Below are 14,447 nucleotides of genomic sequence, written 5' to 3'. Positions count from 1 at the left end.
CAATAGCTCACGCAGGGGTGCTGTGGCCTCACTGTAGTCTGGTATGAATTTGGTCAAGTAGTTGGTCATGCCGAGGAACCTTTGGAAGCTGTGCTTGTCCTCCGGGGGGGAGATCAGACGGACGGCAGCAGTCTTGGCACGGTCGGGTTTAACATCCTGGTTGGTGAGCAGCTGACCGACATAAGAAACCTCCGTGACCCCGAAACGGCACTTTTCAGGGTTCAGTTTGAGATTGACAGCCCGTATTCTGTCCATGACCTGGCGGAGATGCAGATCATGCCCCTCTCTCGAGCGGCCCCACACCAAGATGTCATCGATTACAATTGCACACGGCTGCCCTTCAAATAGATGCTCCATGCACCTCTGGAAAACCTCACTCCCCGTGGTGATGCCATAGGGCATTCGTAGGAAGGCATAGCGGCCCACAGGAGTCATGAAGGTGGTGAGTTTTGAAGATTGTTTACTGAGTGGCACCTGCCAGAAGCCACACTTAGCATCCAGAATGCTAAACATCTTGGCGCCTGGCATGTCAGCGATCACCTCTTCCACAGTTTTTCGGGTGGTGGGGTCTGAGGAGGGCTTTGTTGAGGTTGTCGATGCATAGCCCCATGCTACTGTCTCTTTTGCTTGCAGCCACCATGGCTGAAACCCATTCTGTGGGCTCCTGAACTGGCGTGATGACTCCCAGCTCAGTCATTCTGTGCAGTTCTGCCACAATCTTGTCCTTCATGGCCAGTGGCACTCATCTTGGAGCGCATATGGTGGGGTGCACAATGTCATCCAGGCGCATGTGATACACCACAGGCAACTTGCCAATGGTGCTGGTGTCAAATAGGTCCCTATACTCTGTCAGCTCTGGCGCCTCCTGCTGGATAACGGCATGCACCTCTGGTCCAAAAGTCACATAGCCGAGTCTGACACTGCAGGACTCAACAATAACGATTGCCCGATTGCCCGGGGAAAGGAAAACTCAAGGTCTGGCATGTAAACTAACAACTCACTTGCCCGATCAGGTAAGTTGCTAAAAATAATAAAAGTTAATAACTAATTGATAAATAAATGTATTTTAAAACGTGCTCCTTCGGCTCTGATGCAGCAGTCTCTCTGCCTGAAGTCACAGGCACACGCTGTGTAACAATGTCCTGCCCACAGCCCCCATTGATTGGTTACATGGCACAAGTGAAGCCAATCAACACTGAAGCCTCTCCTGCACTGTGCATGTCCGAAGGTAGCCTCGCATCACTTCACATAAAGTGAAGAGCCTGCTTTCTATTCACTCCGAATTTTGTCTGGATTCTGGTTCCAGTCTAGAGAGCGGATGCCGAATTCACCAAATTCACCAAAGTAAAAGTGTTCACCAAAGTAAAACTTTAAATTCTGGCGCACCATCAATTTGGGGTGATGAGGGGTGTAAGAAAATCGATTAACTTAATGGCTTGGGGCTTTTCTTGTAAATTATACTCTTTAAATTAAAGTTTCACTGCATTTTTATTAGCTTGGTGCTTTTATTTTGACGGAAAGGCGCATCCATCGAATTCCGGATCCTGTCTCACTCGCCCTGGTTCCGATTCCTTACCAAAACGGCCACTAACGGCCCCAGACTAGTCCGAAGGCACAGAGCGGCACTGAGTGGCACAAAGAGGAGAGCTCTGTCTTACCTCTTCATAAACTAAAGTCATATTATTTTGCGCGACGGACGCTTCATATAATAACATAACAATATACTATTTACAGTGTTATGTCATCATGTCATTTCTGTCTCTACATGGTCACGCGTTAACAATTCTCCTCTGCTCTCTGTATCACACGGCGGAGTTCCGCCACACACACAGGTAAGCACGCTAGAGCGGCTCGGGCCGCATTTTCCTGACCAAACCTGACCCCCAGCCCGGTGCAGTTTGTCAGCTGACAAAGTTATTGTTATGGACAGTGTGTAAATAACCATCAACAGACTGCTGTTACGCACAGACAAACATGCTGCTCGCACAGCAGCGCAGCATGGCACTCTTGGTGCTGAGCTTGTGTTGCGTTCAGGCGTTGTCACGTAAATAGCAACTTCCAGCACTTAAATAGTTCATAGCACAAAACAGCAGCATGTCAAGTGACTTTTTACTCTTATTATATTCAATAAAATTGTATTTTCCTAAATCTTGAGACACCTCATATGTAAGCTAGAGAGACATTTCACCTGCTCATTACTGTGCACACATGTACTGTATGCATATGTTCTGGTGCCAGTAGATACATAGAAACATCCCAGCAGGCTGTGCTTTGCAAGCATACAAAAAAGTTTCACGCATGTGAAAATGATTTTTCATGCGTGTGCTTCACTTTGTGCAACAGGTGGATGTGGTAGTCTACCGGTAGAGTAGAGAGAGAGCTAAGTAGCGTTGAAGTAGAGTAGAGCAGGGCAGAGAGATGGAAGCAAAATATATTAAACCCGGTGTTAATACAGCAGAACTGGAGAGAGGAATGAAAAATAAATAGAGGTGGGCATGGCTCAAGGAGGGCGCAAAATTATAGACGGAGAACGATTGTCAAAGATTGTCGCTGCCCCCCCTCTGACCAACTTGCCCAACCGAGCAAGTGAAAAAAAACCTTAGCGTTGAACCCTGCACTGTCTCTGAGACCCAGCAGCGGCTTGATGTTTCTGTCCACAACTTGGAACCGCAGCAAACCGCAACTAAAGTTCACATCTGCGGCACCATGAGTCTGAATTATGTGACCTCCATAGGCCACAAGATTTGCTCTTTTGCTGAGATTGATGCGAGCAGTATGATTAATGTGCTGTAGCAGAGGTCTGGATATTACGTTGCACTTGGCCCCAGTGTCAATCTTGACAGTCAGTTGTTTGCCAGTGTTGCATGTAGACAGTTCAGCAAATCTTTCATCTTGCACATGCATATCCTCTGGCTTGTCTATGCTCTCACAGTAGAACATTTCTATAGCCTCGCAGTGAAACACATCAGTTGGTTCCTGTGTTGGCTGCATGTCAAGCTCACTCACGTGTGTGTATCTGCCCCTGCTTGCAGTGGGGGGTGGGACCTGTCCTGGTCTGTTGGAGACAGATGGTTCACCTGATCTGCAGCATTTGGAGAAGTGGTTCATTTTTCCACGTGTTATAGCGCTTGTTGAAAGCTGGACACCTGTTACGGTCAGGTGGGTGTTGGCCACCGCAGTTTGTGCACGGGTTGAATTGCACTGTGCACACCTCTGCTTCCTTTTTAAGTTCTCTGTTACCCTTCTCAGATTGTTCATGCAGTATGCAGATCTCAACGGCTGAATTTAGTGTCAGTTTCTTCTCTTTCAACAGCTGTGCACGGACAGTGTAAGTGTGAATACCACAGACCAAACGGTCTCTAATCAGTTCATCATGTAGTGTGCCAAACTCACATTTCCTGGCCAATATCTTCAACGTGGAAACATAGGACTGGATTGACTCATGCTGTTTTTGGTTAGTTGTGTTAAATGCATGTCTGTCCGTAATTACATTCTTTACTGGCAGGCATAGTTCTTCAAATTTCTTTACCAGGATGTCAGGGTCCTCACGATCTTCGTCGTCCTCAAAATCAAACGTGTTGAGTTTATCCAGTGCCTCTGGACCGGCGAGGTTGAGAAACGTGTAAGCTTTCACTTTCTTACTAGCCGCTGATAGCCCAGCGTTACTATATACATGCCATTCCCGTTTGAATTTCTCCCAGTTGTGAGTGATGTTCTCATCAAAGACAAGCGGGTTGATCCGGCGGAGTCCTTGTGCCATCTTTGTTTAAATCCGGCTTACTTCTGACACCATGTGGATGTGCATGAATAACGAAGACTGTAGACAATCACGGTGTAGCACTCGTTAGCTTTTATTAGCCGTGCTCCGGATAACAACAACACAGTCGACTGAACGTATCCAGCATTCCTAGTGGCCCTGACGTCATCAAGCTGTAGCAATAACTATGGAAACTGTCAACACAGTCTACAGCACTAGTTTGCGGTGGAGATTTCAACATGGTGTTGAGCAACCAAAAGGACTCGACTAGTCACAAAAAAGTCAAACTAAGCAGGTGAAGTTGTTTAAAAAATAACTTAAGGAAGCGGGTCTGAAAGATATCTGGAGGGACCCGCACCCATCTGAACAAAATTATACATTTTATTCTGCAGCGCGCGCAGCCTATTCAAGACTCGATTATTTTTTCATTAATAATAATGATAGGCACTAGGGTTGGGTCGGTATGAGGAAAAATCGCATCAAGTCGGTAATACCGGATTTTCGCCACTTGGGGGCGAAATTGACTCATTTAAAATAAAAAACGACCATAGGACAACAGAGTGACAGTAACACGTTGTTTCTTTTATTCCTTACAAATAAATTTTGCAGCTTACTCAATCAGTGCAAACAAGGGTTGCCTCCTTCGTCTGGCTCAAAGCCAAAGTGTTGCCATAGTGGTGCATTCTTTGATTTCTTCGAGACTAAATTGTCCGCCATTATCAACTCCCCAGGCTACAGTAGAGGCCTCAGCGCATGCGCACTCGCACCTCCTAGCTCAGTCCCCGCCCCACCCCCACCCCCCTCTCTCTCCTGCTCACTGTGCGCTTGGCGAAGAGGCAGACACAGGTGCTCACAGACTCGGGCGTACTATAAGCGGAGTGGACTCCGCGAGGAATGTCCGCAGTCATTCGGGCTTCCATAGTCGAGCGCACTTCGGCGTTGTAGTTTCCTGTAAAAATGTCCATGAAAAATCCCCGCGATGTGAAAAATACATGCCGAGCAGTCTTTTGTGTGACACTGGTGCGCGGAGCAGAGTCCACGCGGTCTTGCTTTGCGCGCACAGGGCTTGCAGACGTCCGCTTTTACCGGGCGGACCTCCGCAGCGTCCACTCCGCATACGTTCCGCCCAAGTATGCGGTCCGGTCGGTCTCCAAAAAAAAAAACCCGGTCCAAGACGGAGTACCGAACCGAATTGGTATTACCGAGAACCGACCCAACCCTAATAGGCACATAGTACAGGAATGCACCATTGGACCTATGGATGTATCACACTACTCTCCAATTTACCTTAGTTTACACCTAGATAGCAGACCAAGGAAAACAACATGGAGGTTAAATACCTCCATATTGTCTACTTACGTCTAAGTCTACTTAATAATAAAACGGCAACTGAACAGATAAAAAATGAAATCAAGTCCTATATAGAAAATAATGACAACGGAGAGGTGAGTCCAATTATACTCTGGGATGCACTAAAGGCAGTCCTTAGAGGGAAAATGATTGCAATTAATAGTGCTATAAAAAGATCAAAGGAGCAAAAACTTAAAAAGCTGGAAGAGAAACTCAAAAATTTAGAGGGAATTCATAAAGAAAATAAAGAGCCTCACTATTTGGAACAAATTAAAATAGTCAGGAAAGAAATTGATGAAATATACAAAGATGAATTAGAAAAAAAACACGAATTTCTGAGACAATCTTATTATGAAGCCAGCCCAAAGGCAACGCGCTTATTGGCATGGAGACTAAGACGAAAACAGACCACAAATTCAATAAATAAGATTAAAGATCCTAAGACTGGAATGGTGTCGAGCAATCTTGAGGATATAGAAAAGTAATTTGAAAGTTATTATAAAACATTATATACTCAACCAAATCAAGGAAGCAACCAGTCCATTGATGAGTTCCTGGAGTTATTAGACTTACCCTCCATAGGAAAGATACAAAATACATACTTAACAGCGGAAATCACAGAGGAAGAATTAGATTCAGCAACAGGCAGACTTAAAAATAACAAGGCACCAGGCAGCGATGGACTGCCAGTGGAGTGGTATAAGACGTTTAGACAGGAAATAAAACCTCTCCTCTTAGCCTCCTTCAACTGGACCCTCAAAAATGCAACTATTCCCCCATCGTGGAGGCAGGCACTAATTTCTGTGATTCCAAAGGAGGGTAAGGATAAGGAATTATGTAGCTCATACAGGCCAATATCGGTTCTGAACCAGGACTACAAACTCTACACTTCTATTATTTCTAGACAAGTTGACTCATTTATACCAGACTTGATTGACGGGGACCAGACAGGTTTTGTTAGGGGACGACTAGTCTGAGTGGGCGGAAGTTCACTGCATAGATCAGCCTCTCATTGGGCGGAACGAGCCACCCGCTGAAGTCCCACCCTACCACCTCCGGTTTTGTAGCAGTTTTCAACCTTCAACACGTCCTTTACTAACTTTTGCGGTGTTTGATCTTGCGGGGATGTAGCCATTTTTCTGCCATGGTTCGCATCCTGTAGGCGATATTTTTGTGGGCGTGTTACACCAAAACCTGTTTCCCCCCGGCAATATTTTTGCAAGTGCACCGTTGCTGTGGCACCGTTGCTGTGGCACCGCCCAGAACGATTGTGATTGGTTGAAAGAAATACAAGCAGCCGGGGCCTTTTCTTCTACAATCTTAAAGTGAGAGTCGGCCCAGCCAGACCTTTCTTTTCTTGAGAAAGGTCTGGTGAGCGAGACTAGGGGACGACAGACTCAGGACAATATTAGACATACACTTCATGTTCTTAACCATGTTGAAAGGGAGCAGGACAGTGTGTTACTGGCAAGTTTTGACACTGAAAAAGCATTTGATTGTGCAAATTGGCAGTTTGATTTAAAGTAATGGAAAGATTCGGTTTTTCAAAAGAGTCAATTAGTATTTTTAGAGCACTTTATCATATGCCTACTGCCCGGGTAAGAGTGAACGGATGTCTTACACAGCAAATAATTCTGGAATGCAGAGTAAGGCAAGGCTGTCCCCTTTCCCCCAGCCTCTTTGCGATTTATATTGAACCGCTCGCGCAGGCAATTAGGCAAAATCAATACATAGAAGGCGTCAATATAAAGGGTGTTGAACACAAAATTGCATTATATGCAGACGCCATATTAATATATCTGAAAAATCCAAACGTCTGCCTGCCTATCACCCTTGATCTTCTTGAGTCCTAGGGCCAATATTCTGGATATAAATTAAATATTCAGAAGACCCAGGTTTTATCTTTTAATTTTATCCCAACCACTAAGTACATGCAAAGCTTCTCTCTTAATTGGGGGATGACATGCAGCAAATGGTTACAAGCCGGAGTCGAACCCGCGACCGCTACAGCGAGGCATCACCTCTGTACATGGGGTGCCGGCACTATCCACTATTCTACCGATACCCCTCTTAATTGGAATCTTAAAGTTATAAAGTATGTGGGAATTTGGTTGACACAGAAATTCAGAGATATGTAGGAAAGAAATTACAATCCTATCAACACTAAAATAAAAGACAACTTAAGACTTAAGACGTTGGTCTCTCCTCCCCTTGGAGGACAACAATTCAACGAATGGGACAAGCAAATATCACGGGAATGAGGGCTGTGTGAGTGCGCATGCTGGTGTGTGTATGAGCGAGCTGGAGGAGAGAGCAGGAGTGCACAGTTGGAGTTACAGCTAAGTTCTTGTTTGTTGGTTATTTTGGCGTAGTTACAGCCAACAGTAACCTGTACTGTTCAGTAATAAACGGTGGTTTGCCGAAAAACTGCGTCATCCTTTTCACACGTCCTGGCGGACGCTACAATATGTTATAGCTTACCAGTGACATCTAGGTTATCTGTGAGATATAACGTTATGTTAGGAGTGTTTTATCTCTAATTGTTTTGGTAACACGAGCAAACATTAGCACAGTAATGCTAAAATAACAAGTTTTATGTGATAGTCACGGCACAGTGCGGCAAATATAGGTTGGTACGATTATAATATATGCGTTTCCAGAGTGTCCTTACGCAGGAGTTCTTTCCACCTGGAATAAGCAACGCAGATAATCACTCGCGTTTTGTCCCGTCCTCGCTTATCAAATCTTTTTCTTTTATTTGGTGGTGTGGTTTCCCTCTCACGGGGCAAAACATATGTGTGGTCCTCCATTTAAAGTGCGACAGAATCCTAAAAGTACAAAGCAGGTTCAAGCAGAAGCGCCCCGGATTGATCTTCACCTTAACCGTCTCCAGTGACGGCAAGTTCTAGGTAAACGGGAAAGGCGAAGTGCATATATCCCTTTCGGCCACTGTATTCAAATATGGCGACGCAAGAGGGCAGCCTCCAGCAGACCGCGCCCTGCCTGTGTATATAGAGAGAAATCATTCTAAGCCTATGAGAAAGCTTCCATTTGTATGTGAATTGCATTACACTTTAGTAAATATATATTTATGAAAGCAATAGTTGATATTTGCTAATAAACAACCACGTAAATTACACATTGTAACTTTAAATATTCAACTCTCTTACTAAGTAAAGACAGAGGTGGTATGTCTGTATTACGCTGCACAGCTTAAACCACTTGTTTCCTGGTGTGATGACAAAATAGAGGCCAAATGGAAAGACATGGAGATTAATAACCAAGATACAGCCATGCAAACTTTACTGGGAGATGTAAAACTTGCTAAGTGTAAAATCAATCAATTAGACCCAAATATAGCGTTCACCATACAAAAATGTTGCAATCGGCTGGCTTTGTCGCTTCAGGTATAATGTTAGTGAAGGCACAGAAAAAAGAAAGAAAACTCAGGACAGACAAGACAATCCTGGACGTGTCGAGCGAAACTTAAAAGTTTAAAATAATTTCGATCTTAAGAAAAGAAAGGGTTACGCAGGAACCGAGTTTCTCACTCATAATATGACCTACAAGAGTGGGGAAAAAAATAATTTAACTAACAAACAAGGATTATGCAGAGTTATAATGATAGAACATGGATAAAATATATAGTTTTACTTTCAAGAGACATTGAAAAGTCTGTTACCAGAGAAACTTAGTCTCTGCTCAGGAATGCATACTGAATTTACGACTCCCATCTGGATTTCTAATCTCATCTTCAGGGTGAGAGCCAGATAGCTGGGGTGGCTCCCATGGATGTGACAAAAAGGGGAGAGGATGTGGTGAATTTAAAATCATAGTTAATGACCCAGGGTCTGGCAGTTAATCTGGCTGAGTTGTCAAAAAACGCTGGATTTTCCCAGGATGGTAATTAGAAAGTTAGATCTGGAGGGTTTCCAGTTGACACCTTTCCCACCCTCAGTGTCAGGATGACGGTGAAAGAGTTCATCAACTCTGGGGTGAAACGGCCAAAGCAATAAACATTTGACCCTCAGAGTAGCCCATCTCATTCTGTCCATTTACTTACAATCTAGGTTCTAGAGGGGTTTAGATGGCTGTTGTCCCTACAATAATAAAAGGTCATTAAAGTCAGTAAGATAGCAATAAGATAGACAGCTCTACTCTACTCAACTCAACTCAACTCAACTTTATTTATACAGCACTTTAAAAACAACGGCGGAAACAAAGTGCTGTACATAAACATAAAAACAATTAAAAACAATAAAAACACTAAAACAATAAAGTAAAATAAAGCAAAACAATAAAAACACTAAAACAAGAGCAGAGTCTCATGCTGAGTTGAAAGCCAAGGAATAAAAATGGGTTTTAAGACGAGTTTTAAAAAGCTCAGATAAAGTCAGGATACGTTTTACAATAGAAATATGTTTTTAGGAGAGACTTAAATGAAGCCAGTGACTCAAGCCTTTTTTTTTCCTGTCACAGGGCTCAACATTAACACTTGCCCAGGGCACGTAAACTCTCTCTTCAGGCAAGTGGAATGCCTCGAGTGAAAAATAAATGTGATCTCCGATGTAATAACTGCACACATTTAACACCTTCCCACGTGAGCTGCGTCCATCTCACTACGAAAGCATTGAACAGAACTGATTAGAAAAATCTGACATACTGGACGCTACATGGACTGGACGATGTCATGTATTACATAATGTTATTATTAACATTACATATCTCTGTAACACTGCATGTAAGAGAGAAACTTTTTTACCACAGAAGCTAACATTAGCCATCATGCTGCTCCAGCAAGGGCTCAGGTGTGATCATATTCCTTTTAGAAGCTTTGTAATCCAGCGTTGAACTGCAGTGTCTTTTTGGAAACTTAGCAAAATTAATCCATAATGATAAATCCTATACTCAATGTCCTCTGTTATTATTTAACCATTTTCCGATTACAAATGAGAGTTGAAAAATGTTTGACATGGGGTTAAATGCTCAGTCATCACTGTCATCAGCCGTCCAATCACAGTGGAGAAGGGCAGGACAAATACAGCATAGACCAGTCATCACAGAGGACAAATACAAGCACATAATATCAACAGCTCTCGTTTTTCAGCTGAGAAAATAAACACTTTGGTGAACACACAACCTTAATAAGCGATGTCCAACCAGTGAGAAATTGGTCAGACAAGAGGATAATGATCAAGCAATTGACCAACCGACTAGAACTTTACAGCCCTAAAGTGCTCACTAACATGGATCGTCATCCAGGTCATGGCAATCATAAGTGCTATATCATAGGCAACAGGACTTGTTGTGTTTCTTGAAGACGTTTCACCTCTCATCCAAGGAGCTTCTTCAGTTCTAAACGACTGGTACGAAGTTGCAGGCTTTAAACCCTGTGTGGGTGTGAACCCTTGCAGAGTCGTAGGGGTCACATGTGAGCTCTTAGTTTCAGAGTCGTTACGGTCACAATGTGAGTCGTTTACCCACCTGGCCACTATCAGAGTCATTAGGGTCAGGTGGAACCAGGGGTGAATGGGTGTGAAGTCGTCTGGGGAGGGATCCCAAGACTGCACTGTAGGTGAGTGATAAGTGGTGTTGTAAGCCACCTCCTCTGTTTAACAATGGTCATTCCAGCTTGACGTAGGCTTCTTTTACTCCTCTTTCAAACCATCTTTCCTCCCTGGCCAAGATGTGCACATTGCTGTCCTCAAAGGAGTGTCCCTTCTTCTTTAGATTTAAGTGGACAGCTGAGTCTTGACCTGAGGAGCTGGCTCTCCTGTGCTGTGCCATGCACTTGTGGAGTGGTTGTTTTGTCTCCCCAATGTATAAATCTGTGCATTCCTGGCTGCACTGAACTGAATACACTACATTACTCTGCTTATGTCTGGGTATTTTGTCCTTGGGGTGGACAAGTTTCTGTCTCAGTGTGTTACTGGGTTTAGAGTGCACAGGGATGTGGTGTTTGTTGAAAATCCTGAGTTTCTCATATACACCTGCGACATAAGAAATGACGGTGTTGTTAGGTTTTTGTGTCTCTTCCTCTCTGTCTGCTCTGGGTCTTTTTGAGGTTTGTGTCTCTTCCTCTCTGTCTGCTCTGGGTCTTTTTGAGGTTTTTGCAAAGGCCCAGTCGGGATAGCCACAGGTTTGAAGAACTTCCCTGATGTGTTTCTGTTCCTTCACTTTCCCCTCTGTCCTAGTGGGCACGTTTTCAGCCCAATGATTCAGTGTCCTGACAACTCCCAACTTGTGCTCCAGTAGGTGGTGAGAGTCAAACAGCAGGTATTGGTCCGTGTGTGCAGGTTTTCTGTACACCTCTATGTTTAGGTTCCTGTCCTCTTCAGTGTGCACTGCACAGTCTAAGAAGGGTAGACTGTCTCCTCTGACATCCTCCCGTGTGAATTTAATGTTGGGGTCCACTGCGTTAATGTGTTCCGTGAAGGTTTTCACTTCCTCAGTTTTTCAGTTCTCCACATCTTCCATGTGAAGTTTTGCGTTTCTCTCATCTGCTGTTTATCTGAGCTCTGTTACAGATTTTTCTGTCATATTACCATTGTTGGTATTTAATCATCCCTGCAATCCCGAATTACCATCATTGGTATTTAGGTTCCTTATTGTTGTCCTCTAAGCTATAATAAACTCTGTAATTTTTATTTATTTATTTTTTTGCTGCTACAAGCACTTTGTCGACTACCAACAAGAAAACCAGCACTTTATCTATGCACATTCCTGCCTTGCACTTTATATCAGGAGCTGCTACTTGGACTGCCTTTTAGTGTTTTGTAAGTTGTTCCTCCCTGCACTCTAACAACTTGGTTATTTTAAATGTGGAAATTGTATGTCTGTATTGTCTCTGTGCTGTCCACTCTTTATCTGTATTTTAAGTTTCTTCTTTGTGTTTTAGATTGTGGTCTGCGTATATTGTAAATTATATGTTGGGACTACAGATGAAAATTAGCAGTTATAGCTAAATCTGGTGCAACCATCTCCTCATTTCTTGTAGATGATTAATGGTATTGCACACTGTCCCTTGATAAACTAAATAAACTAAACTAAACTAAGATTGGCCATTATAAGGGACACCGGTGAGCTCATAGCACAGCCGTGCTTTTGTCAGTAGAAACCCTCGCTGTACTTGAAATAGGTGGTGACCAAACAAAGATCCAGCAGGTCACAAATGTGGTCTGGGATGAAGTTGGTCCTGTCTGGAAGGGAGCTGTCTTGTAGCAGACATTTCCTCCCTGTCTTAACTGCTTCTTTGGTGGCCAGGTGGGTCAACGACTCACATTGTGACTGTAACGACTCTGAAACTAAGAGCTCACATGTGACCCCTACGACTCTGCAAGGGTTCACACCCACACGTGGTTTAAAGCCTGCAACTTCGTACCAGTCGTTTAGAACTGAAGAAGCTCCTTGGATGAGAGGTGAAACGTTTTCAAGAAACGCAAGCAAGTCCAGTTGCCAATGATATAGCACTTATGATTACCATGACCTGGATGACTGAGAATCTTCACCAACAAGTCACTAACATGGAGTTTCACAAATTTGTGACCAAAATTTGAGAGAAATATATCTATTAAGTGCATAAAAAAGTGTTAGATCTTTAATGTATACTTGTGAAAAAATGGGAGCAAAAACAAAAGTGTTGCCTTTTTGTTCAGAAACCAACACAAACTAAAGCATTGCTTTTGACAAGAGCTTCACTGATGATGAGTTGAACTGCACACAATCCAGTAACTTTGGCAGCTCAGATACAAACCAAATGTCAGTCTAGCTTATGAAACACTTTGTCTGTAGAACTTTCCTCAGGACAACCAGAAGGTTCGTCTGTCTGTTAACGGCTTCCTGTGTGCATTTGAGATCCCAGTGCCAGGTTCACCAACGTCACTGAGCTCACCCACACTGACAGGTGAGTCTGTTCACCCACATTTTGTCTTTGCACTCTTATCTGTCTGAATCCTCAGTTCTCCATTTTCTCATCTCTTCGCTCTTCCACTTTATCAGACATCACTCCAATAGCCAACAACTTGGCTTCCAATGGAAACATGGGCAATAAGCCCATCCTCATCCCCAATGGTGGGCCCAGCACCATGGTGCCCTGTAACCCAGAGATGCTCCTGGCCAATGGAGTTGCCAACGGACACATTACACCAGTGCAGGAGAGCCCCTTCATTGGATACATCATTGCCATGCACAGAAAAATGGTGAGAACTCTATACAAAAGAAGTGTGCTGTATTGTACAGTACAATATGTGCTAAAACATCATGTAACCTTAAACGGTTACTTTGTCTCAGTTGCTCTGTTCTCTCCTTGCACAATGTAGTGTTATGTAACATCATATCCATTTTATGAACTGCATGTCGGTATACTTCCTGTTAACTCTACAGTATTGCTGCCTTCGCCACAAACCCCAGTGATCACAGTGCTTTTTCATTTTTACAGTTAGCTTTGTACATATTAACAGTAGTTCCTTCAGTGTCTTAGATAACCATTAGCAACGTTAGCTAGTCACTCAGTGTAGCACCAACGTCAGCCTGATGTTCAGAGCTTAGCTAATAGGGATGCACAATAATATTGGTACGCCATTGGTATTGGCCGATATTGGCTTTAAAATGAACGATTAGAATCAGCCAACATGCTTTTCTTATTCTACACAATGAATATTACACACATTAAAAAGCACTCTGTTTTATGTCTCCGTCTGCTGGTGGGCCATCATAATAAGAGTATGCATGCATAATGTGATGTTAATTCCACTACAGAAGAGATTTGATGATCACTTAAAATTTTGGGGGGAAAAAAGTGAATGTATTGATATTGGTTTTCGTTATCGGCCAGATAAGTTGTTATATATCGGTATATTGGATATCAAAAAATCCAATATCGTGCATCCCCATTAGCTAACATGATGTCATTATGGCCCTTTTTTTTATACTCACTTCTTGGAAGAGCTGCAGAAAGTTAAAGTGACTGAGGTACACTGTCTTGATCATTTTTATCATGAGGTTAGCCAGTCAGCTAGCCTAGCTGACTACTAACTGAAGAAAAGCTCAGAAAATGTGACTGGCTAAAATCCCTAATGGTTATCAAAGACACTGATTATCAAAATAATCAGAAACACTTAATGCAAAATGTAACGGGCAATACTATTAACAATATGTACAGTGGGGCAAAAAAGTATTTAGTCAGCCACTGATTTTGCAAGTTCTCCTACTTAGAAAGATGAGAGAGGTCTGTAATTTTCATCAGAGGTACACTTCAACTATGAGAGACAAAATGAAAAAAAAAATCCAGGAAATCACATTGTAGGATTTTTAAAGAATTTATTTGTAAATTATGGTGGAA

The 14,447-nt window shown here is 43.1% G+C and overlaps 1 protein-coding gene across 4 annotated transcripts in view; it reads left to right on the top strand.

The window, feature by feature from the left end:
* Positions 1–14,447, top strand: part of usp32 (ubiquitin specific peptidase 32) — a 204,231-nt gene that overhangs the window by 166,790 nt on the left and 22,994 nt on the right. For all 4 annotated transcript variants that reach the window (XM_050055471.1, XM_050055481.1, XM_050055453.1 and 1 more), the window contains exons 25-26: positions 12,899–13,010; positions 13,106–13,305. In XM_050055471.1, the coding sequence (XP_049911428.1) occupies positions 12,899–13,010; positions 13,106–13,305 (312 nt within the window). The remainder of the gene's footprint in view (positions 1–12,898; positions 13,011–13,105; positions 13,306–14,447) is intronic.

Source organism: Epinephelus moara, chromosome 2 (assembly GCF_006386435.1).
Source record: "Epinephelus moara isolate mb chromosome 2, YSFRI_EMoa_1.0, whole genome shotgun sequence".
Classification (NCBI taxonomy): Eukaryota; Metazoa; Chordata; class Actinopteri; order Perciformes; family Serranidae; genus Epinephelus; species Epinephelus moara.
Note: the sequence above shows the minus strand (reverse complement) of the source record. Positions and strands in the feature narration are given on the sequence as shown.